This window comes from Hemicordylus capensis, chromosome 3 (assembly GCF_027244095.1).
Source record: "Hemicordylus capensis ecotype Gifberg chromosome 3, rHemCap1.1.pri, whole genome shotgun sequence".
NCBI classification, from domain to species: Eukaryota; Metazoa; Chordata; class Lepidosauria; order Squamata; family Cordylidae; genus Hemicordylus; species Hemicordylus capensis.
Window position 1 is genome coordinate 74,279,508 of NC_069659.1, and position 22,163 is coordinate 74,301,670.

Here is a 22,163-nt window from a genome sequence, read left to right on the forward strand (position 1 = left end):
CTCCCAGAATCCCCAGTTGAAATGGCTTTTGCTTGAGGATTATGGGATTGTACATCCCTTTGATTAAAAAAAGTAATTGTTTTACTGTGTACACAGTAAAATGTAGGTCTGTACTGCATATCCTCCTGTTTTAAATCTGGGAGCTGAAAACATTGATTTCCAGGTGTGGGTAAAACATTGATTTCCAGGTGTTTATCAAAATTTCTTGAGAATATTACCTTTTTTGGTAGATCCTGTTTTACCTATTTACCAAAAATATTAGAACCATTTTTAAAATTTCTTTTTACTGCTTCTGCCTTCTTCCTGGACTAGATGCATATATAATCTTGGCCTAGCAGGGTTTATTATACGAATGGAATGATATCACAGTGTTACATAGCTAATCAGATTTGGTTATTATGTGATGTCCCTAAGGAAAAATAAAATAAGTGACAACAAGAGAGGAGCCAATGCAAATAAACAGGTAAACATTTCTGCCTGTGTTGCAAAGAAATCATCACAAGGGGGGCATATTTTTCAAACCTTTCAGAAATGTTTGCAAACCGAGTAACTGCTTTTGGCTTAGCCTCAGTAAAAATAGAAGCACCTAGTATGACTTTTTCAGTGTGTAACTAAATATGGTCATTAAAGTGTTTTCATTAAATTTAGGTATATGCTGATTATCCTCTGTATTTGATATGATGAACATAACAATATATTCTACTCACTTTAAAATATAGTAACCAGTCACCCTTAATGTACTCGATGCCTCAGATCTTCCTTGAAATTTCTGCACTGCTAGTTTTCTAAATAATGAAGTACATTTTGTTTCTGTGCTCAACCTTTGCCAAAGGCGAGAGAGAGAGAGAGCGAGAGCGCAATGCATTCTGCGTTATATGTGCATGTTCATCTATCTCAATAACTGACTGTCATCTTTGTGTGCATATGTCTTGCAGTGATAATAAGAGCCCTATCTACCTCAAGATGTCAAGTTTTCACAGATAGATTTCTAGCTGTAGGCGGCTTTAGCAAAGCACTTCACACTGTGAACATGCTCCTTCCAGCCAGTGTTCATATTAAGCTGCCTAACACAGCTTTACAAGAATCTTTCTTTTTCCTCCACTCGTGCTTCAGTCTGTTATTATCATTTGTGATCTGAGCACTTAAACCTCTGAGCACAGCTAGGTTAACTTTGAAACAAATCATTAAGTGGAAGTGGGAGAATGCATAAAACATAGGATGTCAAATTATGATGCATTCCACATGAATACTCTTTGGGAAGCTTTGAAAACTTAGCTTTCGATGAGAAGTTGGAATTCATCTGTGGGAACATATTGAGTAAACATAAGACAATTATGCCATTGAAGTAAAATAAAGTTTTGTTAGCAATAGCTAAATATTGCCCTAAATAATATTGCCTTAAAATAGCATTGCATACTTGCTCAGTATTTAGATTTTTAACAAGGTGGCCCTTGTTATCCGCAGACACCATATCCGTGGTTTTGCATATCCGCAGTTGGATCTTAGACACTCAGTTTCATTGTCTGTGGATAGAAAAATAAGTTAAATTTGCCTATGAGTGCTTCTGATTGGCTTGAAATGACCCGGAAATGACTTTTGATGTTATTTCTGGACACTATTTTCCAGCAGAGCCATTTTGTGGCTCTTTTTTAAAAAAGGCAAATATTCAAACATGGGGCGGGGGGTAGAGGGGCATTGTTAGAGACCTGGAGAATAAGTTAGTGTCCTTTCCCCCTCTTATTTCTGCCCCTCTTGTTTTGTTTTCTTTTTGCCCCCCTTTTTTGGGTTAGGAAATTTGGGTTAGGAAATAAATAGGAATATAAGGTTTTGTAATTCATGGTTTCCATATTTGTGCTTCTAGGTGAGAACGGAATCCCATGAATAACAAGGGCCATCTGTATTAGGCAATACAATTAGGAACTTGTATATAAATTAATAGACATATTTTACACTTGATGAATGACATGATGCTCAGCATATTGGGACTTTGTTCTATACCACCTGTGTTACTGTAGCCACCTAAATCATTTCTACCTTTATTGCATTTGGATTTACATTTTGATGTTATCTGTTATAGCATCACAGATGGGGTCACACTCCCAAAGAACAGGTACACAGTCTGGAGGTGCTTCTGGATCCGAACCTCTCCCTGGTGTCCCAGGTTGAGTCAGTGGCCAGATGTGCTTCCTATCAGCTTTAGCTGATACACCAGCTGCGTCCATTTCTTGAGATGAACAACCTCAGAACGGTGGTACATATACTGGTAACCTCTAGGCTGGACTTCTTCAATGTGCTCTATGAGGGGTGCCTTTGTACGTAGTCCAGAAACTGCGGTTCGTTCAGAATGTGGCAGCCAGGTTGGTCTCTGGGATGTCTAGGAGAGATCATATTACTCCTGTGTTGAACGAACTACACTGGCTGCTGATAAGTTTCTGGGGAAAATACAAGGTGCTGGTTATTACCAGCCCTAAACAGCTTAAGCCTAAGATTACATCTTCTTCACAATGAACACCATCACCTATTAAGATCATCTTGAAAATTTTGTCTGCAGTTGCCACCAGCTTGTCTGGCAGTTTCTTGGGAACGGGCCTTCTCTGTTGCTGCCCTGGGCTTTGGAATGCTCTCCATGTTGAAATAAGAATCTCCCCATCTCTGGCAACCTTTAAAAAGGCACTGAAGACATATTTATTCAGCCAGGATTTTAATTAGAATTATTATAGTTTTAATACTTTTAATGTTGGGTTTAAACTGATTTTAATGTTGAGGATTTTAATGTGTACATTATTTTTTGAAATTTATTTATTCATCATATTTTATACCACCTGATATGTACATATCTAGGCGGTGTGCACATTTTAATTTTGAAAATCACAGATTAAAATACATAAAACACAATGAAAACAATATAAAACAAATTATTAAAATAATTAAAATTCTACTTAAAAGCCTGTGAAAATAGGTGAGTCTTGAGGGTCTTCCTGAAAAAAAAACAGAGAAGGAGATGCTCTTATTTCAGCAGGGAGCATATTCCAAAGCCCCAGGGCAGTCACAGAGAAAGCTCGGTACAGGGTCGCCACCAAACGAGCTGGTGGCAACTATAACTGGACCTTTCCAAAAGGTCGTAACAGGAGGCAGAATTCATTACAAAGGAGCTGTTTTCTTAAATAGCCTGGGCCCATGCCACTAAGGGCTTTATAATTAATAACCAGCACTTTGCAATTCACCTGGAAACATATCGGCAGCCAGTGAAGTTCCCTCAAAACCAGTGTTATGTCGTCCCTTCGAATTTTCCCAGAGACCAATCTGGCTGCCGCATTCTGTACCAATTGTAGTTTCCAGCCTATGTACAAAGGCAGCCCCGTGTAGAGTGCATTACGGTAGCCAAGTCTGGCATACTGCTGTAGTCAAGCATATGTACCACTGTTGTAAGGTCATTCACCTCTAGAAATGGACGTAGCTGATGTATCAGCTGAAGCTGATTAAAAACACTCCTGGCCACTGCCTCATCCTGAGAAACCAGGGAGAGCTTTGGGTCAAGGAGCACTCCCAAGCTACGTACCGGATCTTCCAGGGGGAGTGTAACTCCATCCATAACAGACAGATCTAAACCCTCTCTCTGGTCCCAACTCCCCACAGTCAGTATCTCTGTCTTATTTGGATTCTACCTCAGTTTGTCATACCTCATCCATCCCATTACCACCTCCAGGCAGACATTTAGGAAAGATGAAGTTGACATGGAAAGTAAATCTGGGTGTCATCAACATATTGATAACACCCAGCACCAAATCTCCTGATGATCGCTTCCAGTGCTTTCATGTAGATGATAAAGAGCATTGGAGACAGTATGTAGCCATGTGGAACTCCACACTTCAGTTCTCACTTTGCAGAGCAACAGTCTCCAAGCGACATCATCTGGAACCTACCAGAGAGGTAGGAGCTGATCATTTAAATAATTTCAAATTAAATTATTTTAATTTAATTTAACCATTAATTGATTTTAATGTTTAAATGATGTTAATTGTAAACCGCCCAGAGACATGTGTTTTGGGCTGTATAGAAATATAATAGATAGATAGATAGATAGATAGATAGTACTTTAACTGGCTTAGAATCCTACCCTGTTCATATATTTCTCTTTGGGAATTTCAAACCTATAAAAAGGCTCAGGTATGCACACATCCTTTCCTTACCACCTCCATATAGTGTGCAGAAAGTAAGAAATAAACTAGGCTATATGTTGATTCAAGTATTGGATATTTCTTTCCCCAGCTTCCAAATGTAAAGGGGATATGGATCATGTGGTCAGGGAAACTCCATATTTTAAATAATAGCACAATCTTGTTCACTTTTTACTTTTTCCACAAGGTAAAAGGAGGGATGTGAGAGCCCTAAACCTAAGGCCTGTTGGGCTTTGGTAGCTGTGATTGTGAGGCCCATTCTGAAATGTGATTTTGCTTCTCCTCATCATGATACTACGTTCTAGCTTAAGCTCCATTGTGCTTAAAAGGGAGTTTACATTGCATTTGGTATGGGAATTCTGAATTTGGAAATGGTACTAATGGATACTAATTTGCGTGTTTTGCATAGTTGATTCTGCTTCTGTGCTTTAGGTGCTGAAGTCCAGCACCTTGACCACTATGAGTTCCTTCACCAGGCCATTATGATTCCATCGGGCATTGCTCACACATTTATTAATGTGTGCCTTGTCAAGCAAGCTCTAAAAGTGTTTGTTTTTTAAAATAGAAGACCTTAGATTCTAATGCTAAATTTTACACTCAATACTGTTTAGGTTTTGTGTTTATACACAATACTCAGAGTTCTAGGTATGTTTTAGGATTTTTTGGATTCTAGAATCACAGACTATCAGATTCTTTGTACTCCCAACTTGAGAATATGCTATAAATGATTCATTTCTATTGTGAAATGAAATGTAGAATATTTAACAACTCATGTTCAGTGATGGTATTGCTTTAACATTTTTCAAAAGGTTTGAAATTACAGATTTACAATCGTCACTATTGTATTGTGTGCAGGTGTTTGAATGTACTTCCTCCAGGTCTTTATTTTTATTTGTTTGTTTGTTTGTTTGTTTGTTTGTTTGTTTGTTATAGATCAGAGGAGGAAAGCTGATGATCACCTATACCAGGAAGAATGATGCTGGCAAATATGTCTGTGTTGGAACAAACATGGTTGGAGAAAGAGAAAGTGAAGTTGCAGAGCTCACAGTTTTAGGTAAATGAAGTTTAATCCTGAATTAGTATTGCCAATGTGAATATTTTAAAATTTAGACAGTAGGTTTTTAGTTTGTGAATTGCCCAGGGACTTACATATGGGCAGTAGAAAAATGTATTAAATAAATAAATATAAGCATTCTTTAAGCATTGCCTTATTTTTAGATTCAGGATCAAGGTCTCATTTTATGTTGTTTGCTACACTAAGGGCTAAGATTGTGGAGGTATTTCCATGAACAGCATGCACTCACACTTTTAAAATATTCATTACATCATCAGTTGTTTCAGGAACTTCAGCCTGCTCAAAAACCAGCTCCTACATATTTCGTCTAATAATGAGATATTTAGTAAATAGATATGCAGATGTATTATATCTTCTTCACTAATTTGGTAATGTTGAAATGTTTCTGTTTCAGTGTCATTGAAGACACAACTGCTTCAGTACAGTATGGTCACCATAGTGATCACCACTTTTTGCTAACTTACATCCCTGTGGCAAGCCTTCCATTTCAGCTGTATTGTGTCCACACCATTACCGTGTGATATGGAGGCATTTTATCCTAAGTGTATCCTGTCCCTGCACCACATGAATGGCCACGCAGTATTTACTGTGTTGTTTTTTTAAACTGCTTACTTTAGAATGCTTGGCTTAAAAAGGGTTGCCTAGAAAAAGTGAATAAATAAATGAGCTTGGTATCTTAGATTTAAGTTAAGATTTCTGAAGAGGTTTATAACATTATAAGACTATCATATTAAAATTTCCAAACAATCTGCTATTTCCCCCCCCCCCCCCCCGCATTAGTAAACACCATCCACATTACAATAGCAAAAAGATGTATTTCTTGATGTTTAGAGCGTAAACATATGTACTACTCCCCTCATACACTCCCTGTAAGTATTCCCTCTAAGGCCTGTGTGTGTGTGCACTCACATGTGTTTTTTTAATATCCACTTAGTTAATTTTAGATCCTGCTCAGGTTGAATCAGGAAGGACCCACTCTGAATGCATGTGTGCACTGCCTCCCCCCACAAAAACTCATTCTGCACACAGATGAAAAAAATTAGAGAGAACAGTACTTCCTGTGTCAGTTATCTTGAATGAACCAAACCAAACCCAACAAAAAATATTGTTTTAGAAATGCATTGCCAATTTCTCCTCCCATCGGAGCAAGAGGAGCAAATTCTCTGTTAGCAGAATTGTTAAGTGATGTGATGTAAACCTTTTAGTAATGTATTGAAAACAAAAGTTTATCTTTCAGGTGTGTCTTCCATGTCAATTTGTTTTCTTCCATTTATATAACAAGCTTATATCCCACTTTCTTGCTCTTGAGGGCAAAAGTGGCTAGCAATAATAATATTTTTAATAAAAACAATTAAATTCATAATTTAAACATAACAAAACAAAAACAGTAAGCAGTAGCAAAGCATAAAAACAGCCAAAAATAGCACAATAAGCAACACTAATAGGCATATAATATAGGAGCCCATCATTCATTCATTCATTCATTCATTCATTCAGTTTTTATACCGCCCTTCCGAAATGGCTCAGGGCTTTAGATGCTCAGGGCATCCAAGCTCTGCAAGGAAGCTCTTCCAAAGTGCCTTCCAAAGGCTTGCTCCAGGTTTCTATATAAAAAATATTGTTATCATGAGATTTGCATAGCTAATGCCGCTTCTGTCACACTAATTTCTCTTTCCCATGTCCTTCGTTTAGAAAGACCATCATTTGTGAAGAGACCAAGCAATCTGGCAGTAACTGTTGATGACAGTGCAGAATTTAAGTGTGAGGCACGTGGTGATCCAGTGCCCACAGTAAGATGGCGCAAGGATGATGGAGAACTCCCTAAAGCAAGGTATTGTAAACTTCAGTCATTAAAGAAATTTGAATAATTTGGTGAGATTATAGATTGTTTGTTTCCGTTAAAATATACGACCATCTTAAAAATTATGGTAACTTTTCTTATATTTTGATTGCAACTAGAATTACGATACGATACGATACGATAAATCTTTATTGTCATTGTCCTGTACAGAACAACGAGATTGAAAGAATCTACAACAACCTCTACAGAACCTAACAAAGAATAGCTGAATATATCCCAATATACCCCCCCATATACCCATTACTCTAAAAACTCTAAAAGAAACACTAAAGAACTCTAAGAACTGAAAAACAAAAACCCCATCAGAAACTGTATTTTGCTGCATTTAAAGCTAAAACCGCTTTTGGATAGAAGCTATTTCTCAAGCGGCTGGTCCTGGCCTTTATGACCCCATACCTCCTTCTCGAAGGCAGAAGCTGAAAGAGATCATTTCCAGGGTGCGTGGGATCCTGCACTATCTCTACTGCTTTGTTAAAACTCCTGGTGGCATAAATTTGATCTAAAGTGGGAAGAGTACACCCAATTATTCTCTCCGCGGTCTTAACAACCTTGGACAGCAATGCTCTTTCCCTAACTGTGCAAATCCCAAACCACACACAGATTCCATAGGTTAACACACTCTCTATGGTACAGCGGTAGAACATCAACAGTAGATTATTTGAAAGATTATTCCTCCTGAGAATTCTCAAGAAGTATAGTCTCTGCTGTGCTCTCTTCACCAGATCTTTGGTGTTTGCTCCCCATGTCAGATCATTGGCTTAATGGTTTAAATTAAGAATAGAATTGGCTTAATGGTTTAAATTAAGATCTATTAATGGCTATGATAGTGTCAAATGCAGCAGATTTCACCTTGTATGTGACATTTAATCCTGTATTTTGCAGAGACTTGTATAATTAGGCAGTAATATAAGCAAAATTACTAAGAACAAAGTGACAATTGGTGTAAAACTATGACATTAAAAGCATAGATCTGTTCTTATGAGACTTCTTTAAAAGTCTCCAGTTCACCTGTCATCTGTCATAGCTATAATTCATGGATAAAATTTAGAGAATAATGTTTAAAAATCCATTTAGGGAAAGGATAATTTCTTCATTTTGTTCAAATCCCAAATTAGTTCTTAAATAGAACTTTTTTTTGCTTCTTAAGTGACAGTATGCCAATTGGATCCTCTAGTACTATGCATTGAAATGTTATTGCTCCCTGTGAATCCGGTACATTACTTGCCTTGAAATAGTACCTTCACACAGTAGGACCTCTTTACCCATGGATTAGCTGTTCTCTGTGTGTAATCCCTATAGGGATCTATACTTCCTAAATACAAGAGCAGTTGAACTTTGATTTCCACAAATGGATCCCCCCAGGATCCTATTACAAAAATATTACCTAAAGATTAACATAGCTGAAAATCCAATTTTGCATGTGCAAGAAGTTGTGCATTGCAATGTGCTTTGCCAGTCTGCCAACCCGATTGGCTATTTGTATATTAGTGAAGGAGCAAACTCATGTCTGCATCTTAGTGTCGATGTAAATATGTATAAAGTTCTGAGCCAGGATGTTGGAGAGGAGTTATTTTTAATGTCCGTTCTCCAGCCCCATGCTAAGATACCCAAAGATACCCAAACCTATAAAAACCCTAGATGTTACATATACTCTGGAATAGGGATGTGGATGGAACTGCGGAGCTGTGGCCCGGCACTGGTGTGTGGGGCTCTTTAAGGGTGGGGGAAGGTGTACTTACCCCTGCGCTGCATTTCCTCTGCTGGTGCGTTCGTTTCGAAAAGCTTTGGGGGCGGCAGGATATCTCCCTGTCGCCCCTTCCCCCAGTCGTCCGCAAAAGGCTTCAAAAAGCCTTATGCACATGTCGCACGTGCACATCATATCTCTGTGTCACGTGCACAGAAACGTGATGTGCGTGTGCGACGTGCGCATGTGCAAAAGGCTTTTTGAAGCCTTTTGCCAATGACTGGGGGAAGGGGCGGCAGGGAGGTATCCTGCCGCCCCAAAAGCTTTTCGAAACGAATGCGCCGGTGGGGGAAATGCGGTGGGGGGGGTAAGTAACCCTCCCCAGCCCTTAAAGAGCCCCCACACCAGTGCCAGACCGCCGGACCATCCTCATGTCCGGACCGGTCTGGAGGCCTTCAGAATGGCCTCCAGATCGGTCCGGGCTCATCCTTACTCTGGAGTCTGCAGACCTCTTGATATGCCTGAAAATCTTCTTTTAAATAACAAAAATAACCTCATTATTATCTGCCTGTTAATCTGACAACTTGATCTAGTAGGTATGGATAGACAGAAATCTATAAGGAAAATCAACAAAGTATAGCATGGCAATTAAATAGTATAACTGAATTTATTTAAAGAAATCAGAACTTACATTGCATTTAAAAGTCTCTCTCTCTCTGGTTTCTTTTACACTGACCAGCGCAGGTTCTGTTGCCAAGGGTTCTCAGATCTTACATTAGTCTGCCTAATATGCTATTTGAACTTAACCAGCATAAAACATTAATGTCCTGTAGTAAGTTAACTTGTGGTAAAACCAGCCATGATCAGAGACAATAGTGACCCAAATCAGGCCCTGTCCACCCCTAGCACAGTACCTCCAGTAACTGTTGCTGGTGTCTGTCTTGTGTCTCTTTTTAGATTGTGAGCCCTTTGGGGACAGGGGTCCATCTTATTTATTTCTTATTTATTTGTTGTTTCTCTGTTGTTTGGAAGGGCGGTATAGAAATCGAATGAATGAATGAATGAGTAAATAATTAATAAGTAAATAAATAAAAAATAATGATTTATCAGTCTAATCCTTACTAACCAGTTAAACAGGCACCGGTTAAAGCTGTGGTTCTCATAAAAGGAGAACAACTGCAGAGGCGTAACTAGGGAAAATGGCACCCGGGGCAAGCACTGAAATTGCGCCCCCCCTGCGCCCCCCCATCACCTCCCCAACATACTACATTATACTTAGGTTTTTCCTCACAAGCACCCACCGCTGCCGCCAAGCCAGGCCACTGACTGGCCGCCAGGCGCCAGCAAAGCAATGGGGGGGGCGCGCAGGCGGCGCGGAAGGGACCACTCATGGGGAAGGGGGCACCGACGCGCTCCCTTGACTGCAGCAGTGCTGCTGCACTGAGCAGGAAACATTTGTATTAACAAAATTTTTTTAAAAAAAATTTAAAAATTGGTCATGGCGGCGCCCCCCATGTGACCAGAAAAGATGGCGCCTGGGGCACGTGCCCCCCTGCCCCCCCTATAGTTACGCCTCTGAACAACTGTGCCTGTTCACTTGCAGCACAGTATCCCTCCAGTAGCTGTTGCTGGCGTCTGCCTCGTTTTTCTTTTTAGATTGTGAGCCCTTTAGGAGAAGAGAACCTTCTCCTTCTCCTTTATTCTTTCTATGTAAAGTGGTTTGAGAACTTTTTTTGTTTGTTTCAAAATGGTTTATTATGATAATAATATTATTGTTAATTATCATTATTACAACAATAAATAAGCTTCTCTCTGTATAGATATGAAATCCGTGATGACCACACACTGAAAATCCGAAAAGTTATGGCAGGGGACATGGGTTCTTATACCTGTGTTGCAGAAAATATGGTTGGAAAAGCAGAAGCATCAGCAACTCTAACAGTTCAAGGTAAGAATCACTTTGAGATTCTGTTTCTAATCTGAAAAGGAAAGAGAATGAGTTTTCCAAGTAGTAATTTTATTGGCCTCATAAATAATACGTACTGCAGGAGCAAGCATTACCAAAAAACCGTCTCTGATTTGATTGTTTAACTGAACTATTTCAACTGAACTATTGAAGCATTTCAAATGTGATTTTATTTCAGTGTGTGCAAAGAGTTAATCTCTATCCAGAAAAGGGAAGATGAAGACATTTTGTACCCCAAAGCTCTCAGAAGCACATTATTAATTATATGAATAGTGAATGGGTTAATAAATGGGCAAAAATGGTTGTATGCTTGAAATTGCATTGAATAATTCAATTAAAAATAAGCAAATATTCTTTGTTATCACCACTGTATTTTAACTACAGGTAGTGCATTTGTCTGTTTTCAGTATTGCAAACTTTGGTACAGTAATGTTTGCTTCTAGCTAATGGAAACACATAAAATTTAATTAATTAATTAATTAATTAATTAATTAAATTTAATTTTTAAAGCATGTGTCTATGTATTTCTACTTCTTAAAAACATACAGCCCTGTTTAGTATAGATTGAACTATATCAATACTTTTACTCATTACACTCATACTTAATATAAGAAAACATGTTATTAAAACAGAACTACCGTTTCTCTTGCACTGGAAAATCCTCAGAACTCAATGAATGAGTATGTGTGAAAATCTGTCACTGGCTTTATATATACATTCCAGATGTTCACTCGTCAGATAATCCCTTGCTTCCTTTCCTGGCTAAAAAGCAGACAATGATGTCATACAATTTTGCCCCTCAGCTAATGGTTGTGATCTTCTGTCTTGTTCTCTGTTCTTCATGAATTAGTTTCTAGACTCTGGTACATCTGGATTTCTCAATGTTTGCTAAAAAAAACCCTTATTTTGATATTCAATACTGTGTATATTCCCTACTACTATATATATACTACTGAATTAATTGTTTGTTTGGCTTTGCATAAAAATCCAAACTTCTCTGGCAGTTTTATTTTTTGTCAAACCTTGATACTTAATCTGAAGACAACTCTTTTTTTTTTTTTAGAAATAAGGTGTAGAAACAAAGGCATGGATAATTTCAGCTATTTGGTAATTAAGGAGATTTTTCTGCTTGTGGCATATTGTGGACTGAAATGGGGAAGTGCTGATCATGCTTCATAACTGAGGGATGGACTGTATAGTTCTGTGATTCTTTTCTGTGTTTTGCATATGAGAGAAACAGATTTGTAGTTAGACTTGTGCTTAAAAACAGTATTCTCAATATACTTTTCCAATTGAAAGCGCTGACGGGATTAAGATTTGACTCACTATCCTACGATGCTGGATCCTGGGATGCTATTGAACAAGTTTATTTTATTATTGTCTTAATGCCTGAAACATCAAAACTGCCTCTATATCAAGACACCAGCTGTCAAACATGTTCAAGTACTTTGGATCTAGATAATCCTGCTTGCTCCAGAAGTGTTACTTAAATGACAGATAATTTTGAGTTGTAAACAGCAGAGTTGTTTGGAAAACAGAGTAGGACCTCCATCAATCCGTTGCCTTGGTTGCCATCTAGTTCCCCAATACTGCCAGTGTCCTAGCCATCATCATCTTCCTCTCCTTCCCTGCCACTTCCTACTTCCCACCTATGGGACACTGGGGCAGCAGGAAGAAGGAAAGTGGAGGCAAGGACAGTGGCAACAACTGCCAGACATGAGATCAGTGGGGTTTGGGAGCTGGGCTTTCTGCGTCAAAGGCTTGCATGATTTGTATCCAGAGCTCCTGATCCGACTTTTATAAGTCTTGTCCTGGTCTTGCTCCCCTTAGAAATGCTTGTCCCTGATTTGCAACTTGCAAAGAGAGTGGGGCCAGGAGAGGCAAGTCCAGTTGGGAACCCCTGATCTGGCCCTTGCAACTCACAAGCAGAGTGTGGTTAGGAGAGACAGCTGCCCACCCTGCTCCCTGCAAGAGTTGGATTGGAATCCCCTATTTGATCCTTGCAAAGCATTGCAACTTGTGAGGAGATTGGACCAGGCCATACAGCCTCTATTTGAAAGTAGACCCTGGGCAGTGAGTAGAGGCTGTTAGCAAGCAGTATTCTCTCTTCATCCCACACCCTCTTTAATCCCTGCAGGGATGGAACCAGCCCTAGAGGGGAGAGCAGTCTGTGACAACGCAGCATTTGCTATCTCAGCTCCAGTGCCCCCCTTGTGTCTCTCCTGTAAATATTAGAAGGACTGAGACCAACATTTGCAAAGTTCTAAAATGCTTTATGCAATTTATGGTGGTACAGCAAATCATGTTCTTTCTCTGAGCCCAAGGCACTCTAGCTTCTGCAACAGGTTTCAGGCCAAAGTGGAGTTTAGCTTATTCAACTCCCATTTTGTACCTGAATCCATTATAGGAGCTTATGCTAGACTGAATGTGAACTTGGCTTGTGATTCTCCGTAAAATTTCAAAAAAGCTATAATGTCTGATCACTATGTTTCTTTTTCAATGGTGGTCATTCTCCTTCCTGTTTGCCAGGATCAGTTATTTAGTTTATCTCAAAATGAATTTAAAGAGGAATTATTATAAAAGACCTGGTTCAATTCCCTGCAAAATGAAGAGGCTATATCAAAGAAGAAATTATTGTGCCTCTTATCCTAAAAAGAATTGAAAATGGATTTCCATCTTAAGCTGTTTGCCAAGCAATCATGTTTTATCTCTAGAATCCCTAAGCCATTAAGAAAATCTAAACACACTCTTGTTAGTTTTTGTCTTGATAAGAAATAAAAGGTATCTAAATCCATTATTTTCTCTTAGAATGTCTGTGCTGACCATTTTATGGCTTTTCAGCATGCTTAGCAATTGTTTCTTCAGGAAATGAACTTTCACTGAGTGCTACAAATGGCTTCTTCTTTCTTTGAGAACTGCAATGAAACAATCCAAGGAGTTCCAATTAAACAATCTGAGAGATGTGATCCTCCACACCCTGAATTTCATAAATCTATTGATGTCTTAATTAAATCACACTGACTGCATTAGACACATGCATTAGACATACAAACAGAATAGACAAATATTTCAAAAGAGGTGATTTCCAAATAATATTCTGAATAACTTATCCAAAGAGAATGTTATGTCACTGTTCTGTATTAATATTCCTGTCTTCACTGTGAGGGGAGCTCTATTAATATCTTGACTTTGCTGTTCCATTTTTGTTAGTCTTGGAAGATATATGGCTCAAATAAAACTGACATGTGTTTCTCATATTCCCTAGCACCTTGATTTTCTCTCTCTTGAAAATCTCTTCAAAACTAGGTAGCTTCAGTCAGGATTGTTCATAAAAGGAAGGAAATACAAAGGCGTAAAAGTCCAACATGTAAAAATTTCAAACAAATAAGATAATTCACAAGTAAACAACTGATAATTAGAATGTGTTTATTATCCATAATCAAGTGTTTTAATATAAAACACACCATATAAGATGTTTTATAGCCTTCAAAATATTCATGGTATGTATCAATTTCACACAAAATATGGTACTTATACAAAGCTTACTGCCTGACATTCACATAGTGCTGTGCACACACTACAGAAGACAGGCTCTTTTTGCTGATCTCTCCTTCCCTCTGAAGCCCACTATGGATTCTGAAAATATGTCCTTGAGGATTTTGCAAACATTGTCTTTGCTCTGCAGCACATGCACAACATTAATCTGAATATCAGCCACTCTCTATGCAATGTTGTTCTAAGTCACTAATGTTTATTGTTCCAAAATGCCTTAATAGAAAATGACTTTTTAGTAACTGCTAGGAAAAGATTTCCTGTTTTGCCAATGTTGAATGTAATTCTTTCCAGATATCTAATGTAATAACACAGGAGATAAAGATATACTAATATTCTGTAGATAGTGACAATATCTGAAGAAAAGCACCAGAAAACAGAGCCTTTTCTTCTTGTTCAAGCAAGTTTAACATTGTGAGACCTACAATTGTATGTCTTCTATCCAATTCAAAAAACTCTTTCAAAATAGTTTATCCTGACTTTTAAAAAGCTCTGTGATGAACTTGGTTTTGTGACACTCTAAAGAGAGCCCTATCTCAGTATGTCTGTTAGATGTCTTTAGTCAAGCAAGTGCTCCACAATCTTTAAAACTTTCTGCATGTTGTTCATAAACTCTCCCTGCATTTTATTGCACGGTGCTCCTCAACTCATTCTGATCAACTGCAAACTATTTCAATACTAGAATGGAAAGAGCTGCTTCTTCGTTTAGCTTCCTTACATGGGACCATTAGGGATTAACTAAAATATGGAGAATAAGTGTATCTCTTTTATAGAGGCTTAACTAGGGAAAATGGCACCTAGGGCAAGCACTGAAATTGCGCCCCCACTGCGCGCGCGCACGCACGCACACACACACACCCCGTCCAAACATCTGACACTAACAGCCAGACATGGTTTAATTGTCTAGTGCCCAGAAAAATGCATTTAAAAGCTATTTGGTTGGCTTGCTCACTGTAAGGTATTTATAATGTGCACTGAATTGTAAAACAGAAGCTGGGTATGCTGGGAGTTACAGGTTAACAGAGGCAGAGAGAGAGAAAGAATTAACACAGACTTTTGGCTTCTACCATATTTTTTCCTTTATATTATTTTAGAAAACAACAATAAATACATGTGCTTAATATCAGGATGTTAGATGGAGATGAACATTGTCCAGGTAAACAGGTAATGATGTAATAAAAATTGCATGCATCATGGCAAAAGGCCAAAAGCATTCATATTTCAAAATTCAGCATAATAAAAGCTGAATTAATGGAGGCAAATAGACTGGTGGTTGTGGGTGGATTTCATGAAATCTACTGGCATTATTATTTTTTAAGCCACAGACTTGGGTTTGATGTTTAAACAGCAGCAGCCCTCAGACACTAACAGTAGCAATGGTTGGGCCCAGTCTGGGGGAAAACAGATCCTGCAGCATACTGAAGCTAATCAAGCACAGATCTGATCAGTTTTCTCAAGGTGAAATGTCTGGGAGCCCTATCTAGCTGCAGGGTAATACATATTGAGTTCTTAATCATAAGAATGAATTCTAAAGCATAAGACATGAGTTCTAAAACATAAGAAAATACTGTCCTTTTGAAGTTATCCTCTCAATTATCTCTCTATCTCTGCTTTTTACTGTTGAATTTATCCAGCACAATAGCAACAAAATAATATGGCAAATAAGTTATCAATAAAGTCATGTAACTTTGACTTCAAACTAAACCATTGCTAGACTGATTCATCTTAAAAGGACACCTGAACTACTGTGGGAGAGGGAGGGACTGTGCAGTATACAAGTTCTGATTCTCTTTTCATTCCACTTCATTAATTTTGCTTATACAGCCTTGGCTGTAAGAGAGTTCCTCCCACCGCCCCATTACTCTTACATGATTCAAAGCCTAATTTCATTCCAGCTTTCTACCCAGTTTACCTTGGAGTCTTTTGAGACCAATATTTACTTTTCTCTCTCTGGAACAATGGAGTGGGAAGACTTGGAATGACACAAATTTTAGAAAGAATTAAGTGCAGCATCCAGAGCCAAATGTATTATACAAGTGTCAACCCATCTCTGGACGCCGGCTCCCTCCCTCCCTCTGTCTCAGCTCAGATACACAACACAGGCACTGTGTTTACCTCGGCCCGCGCCCGCTGTGTGTAGCTGCCATCAGCGTCCATTCCTGCCGTTTCCTCCCCAATAATGGCAGCTTGCCGGCAATGTATGCAAGCCACACCACCGCCGGCTCCTTCACTCCCGCCAGCTCCCTAACTCCCTCGCTACTAGTTACAGTAAATGGCAATGCATTGCAAGCCACGGTGAGAGGAGGACTCTTGGCGAGGGGAGCATGGCGAGGGGAGGACTCTTGAGAGGACTCTCGCGGCGAGGGGCAAAGGGGGAGCTTCTCGCTGTTGCTGTTATTACAGTAAACGGCAATGTATGCATTGCCCCCATTTACTGTACTAACAGCGGCGGCGAGAAGCTCCCCCCTCAACAGGGGTGAAGGGAGCTTCTCATCGCAGTTGCTAGTACAGTAAATGGCGGAGTGAGGGAGCCGGTAGCGGCGCGGCTTGCATACAGTGCAAGCAAGCCGCCATTATTAGGGAGGAAACGGCAGGCATGGACGCCAATGGCAGCTACACCCAGCGGGTGCGGGCCAAGGAGCTGCCGGCTCCTCCTCGCTCTCAGGTACACAGAGGACTCGAGGCAAGGGGCCGGTTAGGGGAGGCATTCAACACCACACCATCCTCTGTTTTACCATTCAATCTCGCATTCACACACGCCGCCAGCCGCCGCCCTGCCACCCCGAAGACACCCCCCTGAGAAGAACCCCTTAGAAGAACCAATGAAGCCAACTGAACTCAAGCAGCCCAGCCAAGCTCCCAAACGTTATCTGACCTCAACCCTCCCCAATGTAAATTTAATTAAATAAAACAAAACAAAACAAACCTCACGCACACACCTTGGTCTGGAGCAGAGGCACACACTTTATTGAAGCAGCCAGCAACAACAAGCGAGCCAGGGTGGCGATCGATGATCCTCCTCAGTCAGCACTGCACGAGAGAAGAGCCAGACCGAGCACAGCAGAGTGTGTGGATGATGACACGCTGGGGACGGAGTCTTGGAGATCTCATCTCGCGGCACTACGCAACTGCGAGGGTGGGGGGGAGTGCCGAGACGCGGTGCCACAGCAGCACTTGGCGCCCAGCCAAAGGCAAAATTTTGTGTGGGTGAGAGGGGGCACTAGGGGGCATCAGTTGCATTATGTGCCCTCCCTCAAGTGGTGTCCAGGGCACGTGCCCTGCCTGCCCTACCCTAATTACGTCTCTGCTCTTTTAACTGTCCCTAAAACACAACTTGTCATGTTCAGTAGCAAATCATCTGCAGCCATGTGTAAAACATACGTCTACAATGATTTTATTGATTGATTGTTTGATTGATTTACATTTCTAGCCTGCCCAAAGATCTCAGAGCGGGTTACATTAAAACCAATATAAAACATAATTAAAATACAACACCATAAAATCAAAAATACAGTGCTTGAGATGGGAAGAACTACTACATCTCTAGTGAAAGGCCAGGGTAAAGAGGTGCGTCTTCTCCATTCTCCTGAATGTGCACAATGTCGGAGCTTAGTGCAACTCAGGGGGAGGGCATTCCACAAGCTAGGGGCCACCACAGAGAAAGCCCTCTCATGTGCCCCTACCCCTTTAACTGCTGACGGTGGTGGCACTACCAAGAGGGCCTCTCCTACAGATCTTAACTGACAGGCAGATCTATATGGGAGAAAGCGTTCCTTCAGGTATTTGGGGCCCAGGATGCTCAGGGTTAAAACCTTGAAGTCAGTGTTAAAACGGTGGCAAATGGCAACCAGTGCAGTTCCTTTAAGACAGGGCTGCTCAACTTCGGCCCTCCTGCAGATGTTGGCCTACAACTCCCATAATCCCTGGCTATTGGCCACTATGGCTGGGGATTGTGGGAGTTGTAGTCCAAAAACAGCTGGGGGGCCTAAGTTGAGCAGGCCTGCTTTAAGACCAGTGTGATGTGCATCAGCCAGAAGTACCTATCAGCAGTCTTGCTGCTGCATTCTGCTCTAGTTGCAGCCTCCAAACTGTCTTCAGGGGCAGCCTCACACAGAACACATTACAATAGTCCAGTCTGGAAGTTAACAGACCATGGATCACTGTGGCCAGGCTATTTTAAACATTACCTTTCACCTGAGAGAAATCTGCTAGTGCAATGGTCTTCATGGCAAGTCTTGGGAGCAGTGGTCCCTCTAATTTTTTTCATTTCTGTGCAGAATGAGTTTTGTTCTGGGCAGCAGTATCAAGGCACTGTGTGCACACATATATTCAGAGCTGGGCCTTCCTAATTCAACCTGAATGGTATCTAAAATTAACTGAGTGGACATCAGAAAACCTGTGAGCACACAGACGTGCACATGCCTTAGAAGGAACAGTGGGAGCCAGTGATGACTCCCTGCTCATAATTTAAGTCTTGGTGGAGCTTTAGCCGTATACTCTGCACAGCTCCCCGACACAGTGCAGAGGTGACTGTTCCCATAGTGCAGTCTATGCTTTGTCCAGTGTCAGTGGGATTCTTTTAAGGGAAACAGAGCCATAGCACCATCTTGGAAGGCAACACTAGAGCATTATGCAAGGCAACATTACAGAATATGATAGATAGATAAATTAATTAGTTAAGTTATAAGCATCTTATCTTTGGGCAAAGTGGGCAGCACTCACTTAAATTTCTCAGTCAGCCATGTTATCTCTGCTTCCATTTTGTGTGCCTACTGCCTTCCTCTGTTGTTCCTTGCTGCTCTTTCCTGCAGCCTTCTGCTGCTTTAAGAGTTGTGAGGGTGGGCGATGGTAGCTCAGAACAAATGAAAAGCCCCAGGTCTTCAAAAATATTGATCTTAATAAGGCAGGAGCCAATAAGCATGCTCACTTTTATTTTTGCAAATTGGGCAGTCCTAGAGATGGACTAGGGTGATTGATTCGTCAGGCAACCAGTCAGAGTGCCCAGAGGTTTGGGAAGTCTTTTACATTTAGCTCTGCAGGATAATCCAATCATCATTTTGTTTAGAGAGCAGGCAGGCTGGCTGGCGGTGAGTCTGATCTTTTGTTGGCTTCTTTGAGTTGCTTTGGAGAAGAGGAATGCTACTTTTGCCTTCTCTCCCTTTTACTATGATCTCTTCTGTTTGCAAAACATTGTGGCACTTTCTCAAAATGACATGCCATAAAACATTGGAAGAAACAGCAAACTGTAAGACTGGGCTAATTAGGTTAGAAACTGGCATAAAGCCTGTAAGTCCTTTTAGGGCATATGCATGGATTTCTGAGTCCAAACTGCTTTTCAAGTAATTGTAGAAGTGGCTTTCCATGTGGATGTGGTGGATGTAGAGAAGGAATGGATTCTGTTGGAAGGAAAATATTTTTAAAAATCATTTGATATGTAGAAAGCTAACCAGTATCTGTAACATTAATATTTCCATTGGGAGCCCTGGTTCATTGGGCAAGGATTAAGGAAGTGATCTCTTTTTAAAAATATGTGGTGTTTGCTAGGATGGACACACTGGCTAAGTGGTGGGCACCCAGGCAGAGTAGCACCAAACTGTTCAGCAGGCATGGAGTAGGGAGAGAGTATCCCCAAGCATATTTGCTTCCCATGGTCTCTTCTAAGTTAGAGGAGATGGTTCATCGCTGTGACAGGAAACATAATTGAAAAGCCTGTGATTTTTCTATTATTTATGTAGGCAATTTTGAAATAGGCAGGCATAGCTGCCCTTGTAAGCAGGCATAGCTGCCCATAATGCATTAGTACTTCTATAGCTGGTCTCTGCTTTACCTTTGACTTTATTTACTTCAATATCTATAGCCTGTGCTTCCTCCATGAAGCCCAGAGTGCTGCTCATGGTTAAATATATCCTGCCAACAACCCTATGAGGGATGTGCCCAAACTGGTTCAGTGCCTCCTTAGGGAAGAGCCAAACTGGCTCGGGTGCCTGCATCTGAACCAGTTTGGCGAGGCAGTGATTGCTTACTTTAAAAACCAGGTAAGCTGGTCTTTACCTGCTCCTTCACCACCCCACCAATTTTCTTGGTGTGGTGCTTGCTTTCCAAAGGGCCACACCCAGCTGTGGTGCTACTACCAACAGCCTACATGGAGCTGTGGCATGCACATAGCCAACATGCATGCACAGTAACCGGGGCGGATTTAGCTTTTTGCCACCCATAGGCCCTCAGAGAGGGGTGGCAAAATTTGATGAGGGGCAAAATTTGCTGCTACTCAAATTTTTGCTGCCGTAGGTAAATGCCTACTCTGCCTCTCGGTTAATCCACCACTGACGGTAACCATTTGCATGGTCAGCAACAAAATGTTGCCCACACACATGGTCACCGTGCATGCTGGTAGCTGTGTGTGTTCTGATGCTGCACAGGCTGCTGGGAGCAGCAGTGCAGCCTCACACAGCCTTTTGGAAAGCAAGTGCCACACCTGAAAAAGTGGTAGGGCGGAGGAGGAGCAGGTAAGGACCTGCTTACCTGGTTTTTAAAGGAACTGGTCCCTGAACCACCCACAGCTGTCCAAGCTGGTTTGGCACATCCCTACCTATTAGAAAGCTTATGCTGAGAGCTAAGTGACTGTCCCAGAGTCATGCGGTGAGTTTCATGGCTGAATGGGGATTTGAACTTGGATTTCCCCACTCTAGTCCAGCACACTAACTGTTGTACACTCTGGCTCAGAGTTCTTTCTTGTTATTTATTGTTTGTAGTATTCATATTCATTATTTTTAAAAAATAATAAGGCAGACAGAGCTGCCCTGGTGACTTCGGAATGCTTTTACTATGCTCAGAAGGAGCCTTTTTTAGCTGGTCTGTGCTTTACTTGTAGCTTGTACAGTTCTTTTCCTGTGTTTGTGTGTGTGCTTGTGATTAGATCCTGCCATATTAGATACACATTTCACACTGCTGTGGTCCTGTTAAGCACTGTAAAGCAACTGATGTTTCCCACATATCTCTTTATCTCTGCTGATGAGCAATTGATATTTGTGTGGTCTGTGCATGTGTGTTTGTATTTTGATCCCACGTTAGCTACAAATCTACACTTTGCTACTCATTGCCAAGGTACCCACCCAGTCCTGGTTCCACCTCTGTACCTGCCCAGATCGGCTCCACCTCTCATTATCTGTGGCTCCACCTATCACCTGCCCTGCCTAGCTATGCCCCCACCCCAAATTCCAGGAACTACCAGCCACCACTGCTGGGAAGGACTACATTTCCAACTGTTACATGTATGCTTTCTAAGATGACACCAGGGCACATCAAGGCTCTGTTTCTCTGAAAAGGGCCTTCCTTGCACTAGGTAATGTGTAGCACTGTGTGAGAATAAGCACATTGAAGCTCTTACTTTAACTTTGTCTTGCCAAAGTTAAAAAAAATGAAAGTAGTGAAAGTCACTCTGCTAGTGTTAGGTTTGGAACTTGGCAAAACTGCAACTGGGCTAGTCACTAGAAATTATAGCCATAGTACAGCGAGTTGTGGCACCTTAAGTGGTGCAGAGGGGAAATGCTTGACTAACAAGCAGAAGGTTGCCAGTTGGAATCCCTGCTAGGACTATATAGGGCAGCAGCGATATAGGAAGATGCTGAAAGGCCATCATCTCATTCTGCATGGGAGGAGGCAATGGCAAACCCCTCCAGTATTCTATCAAAGAATACCACAGGGCTCTGTGGGTGCCAGGAGTCAAAATCAACTTGACGGCACTTACAGAGAGCTGTAGAATTTTTTGTCTTTAAGATCATAGTCTCCTACTCTTACAAATAGCTTTTGGATTTGAAACTCAGGTGCTTTATGCTCAAAGCAAAAAA

At 40.8% G+C, this 22,163-nt stretch overlaps 1 protein-coding gene across 1 annotated transcript in view; it reads left to right on the forward strand.

Moving 5' to 3' along the window:
* The window catches only part of ROBO1 (roundabout guidance receptor 1), a 927,259-nt gene that overhangs the window by 753,175 nt on the left and 151,921 nt on the right, over positions 1 to 22,163 (forward strand). Inside the window, 3 exon segments of the mRNA XM_053306810.1 lie at positions 5,112 to 5,232; positions 6,946 to 7,084; positions 10,619 to 10,746. Of these exon segments, the coding sequence (XP_053162785.1) occupies positions 5,112 to 5,232; positions 6,946 to 7,084; positions 10,619 to 10,746 (388 nt within the window).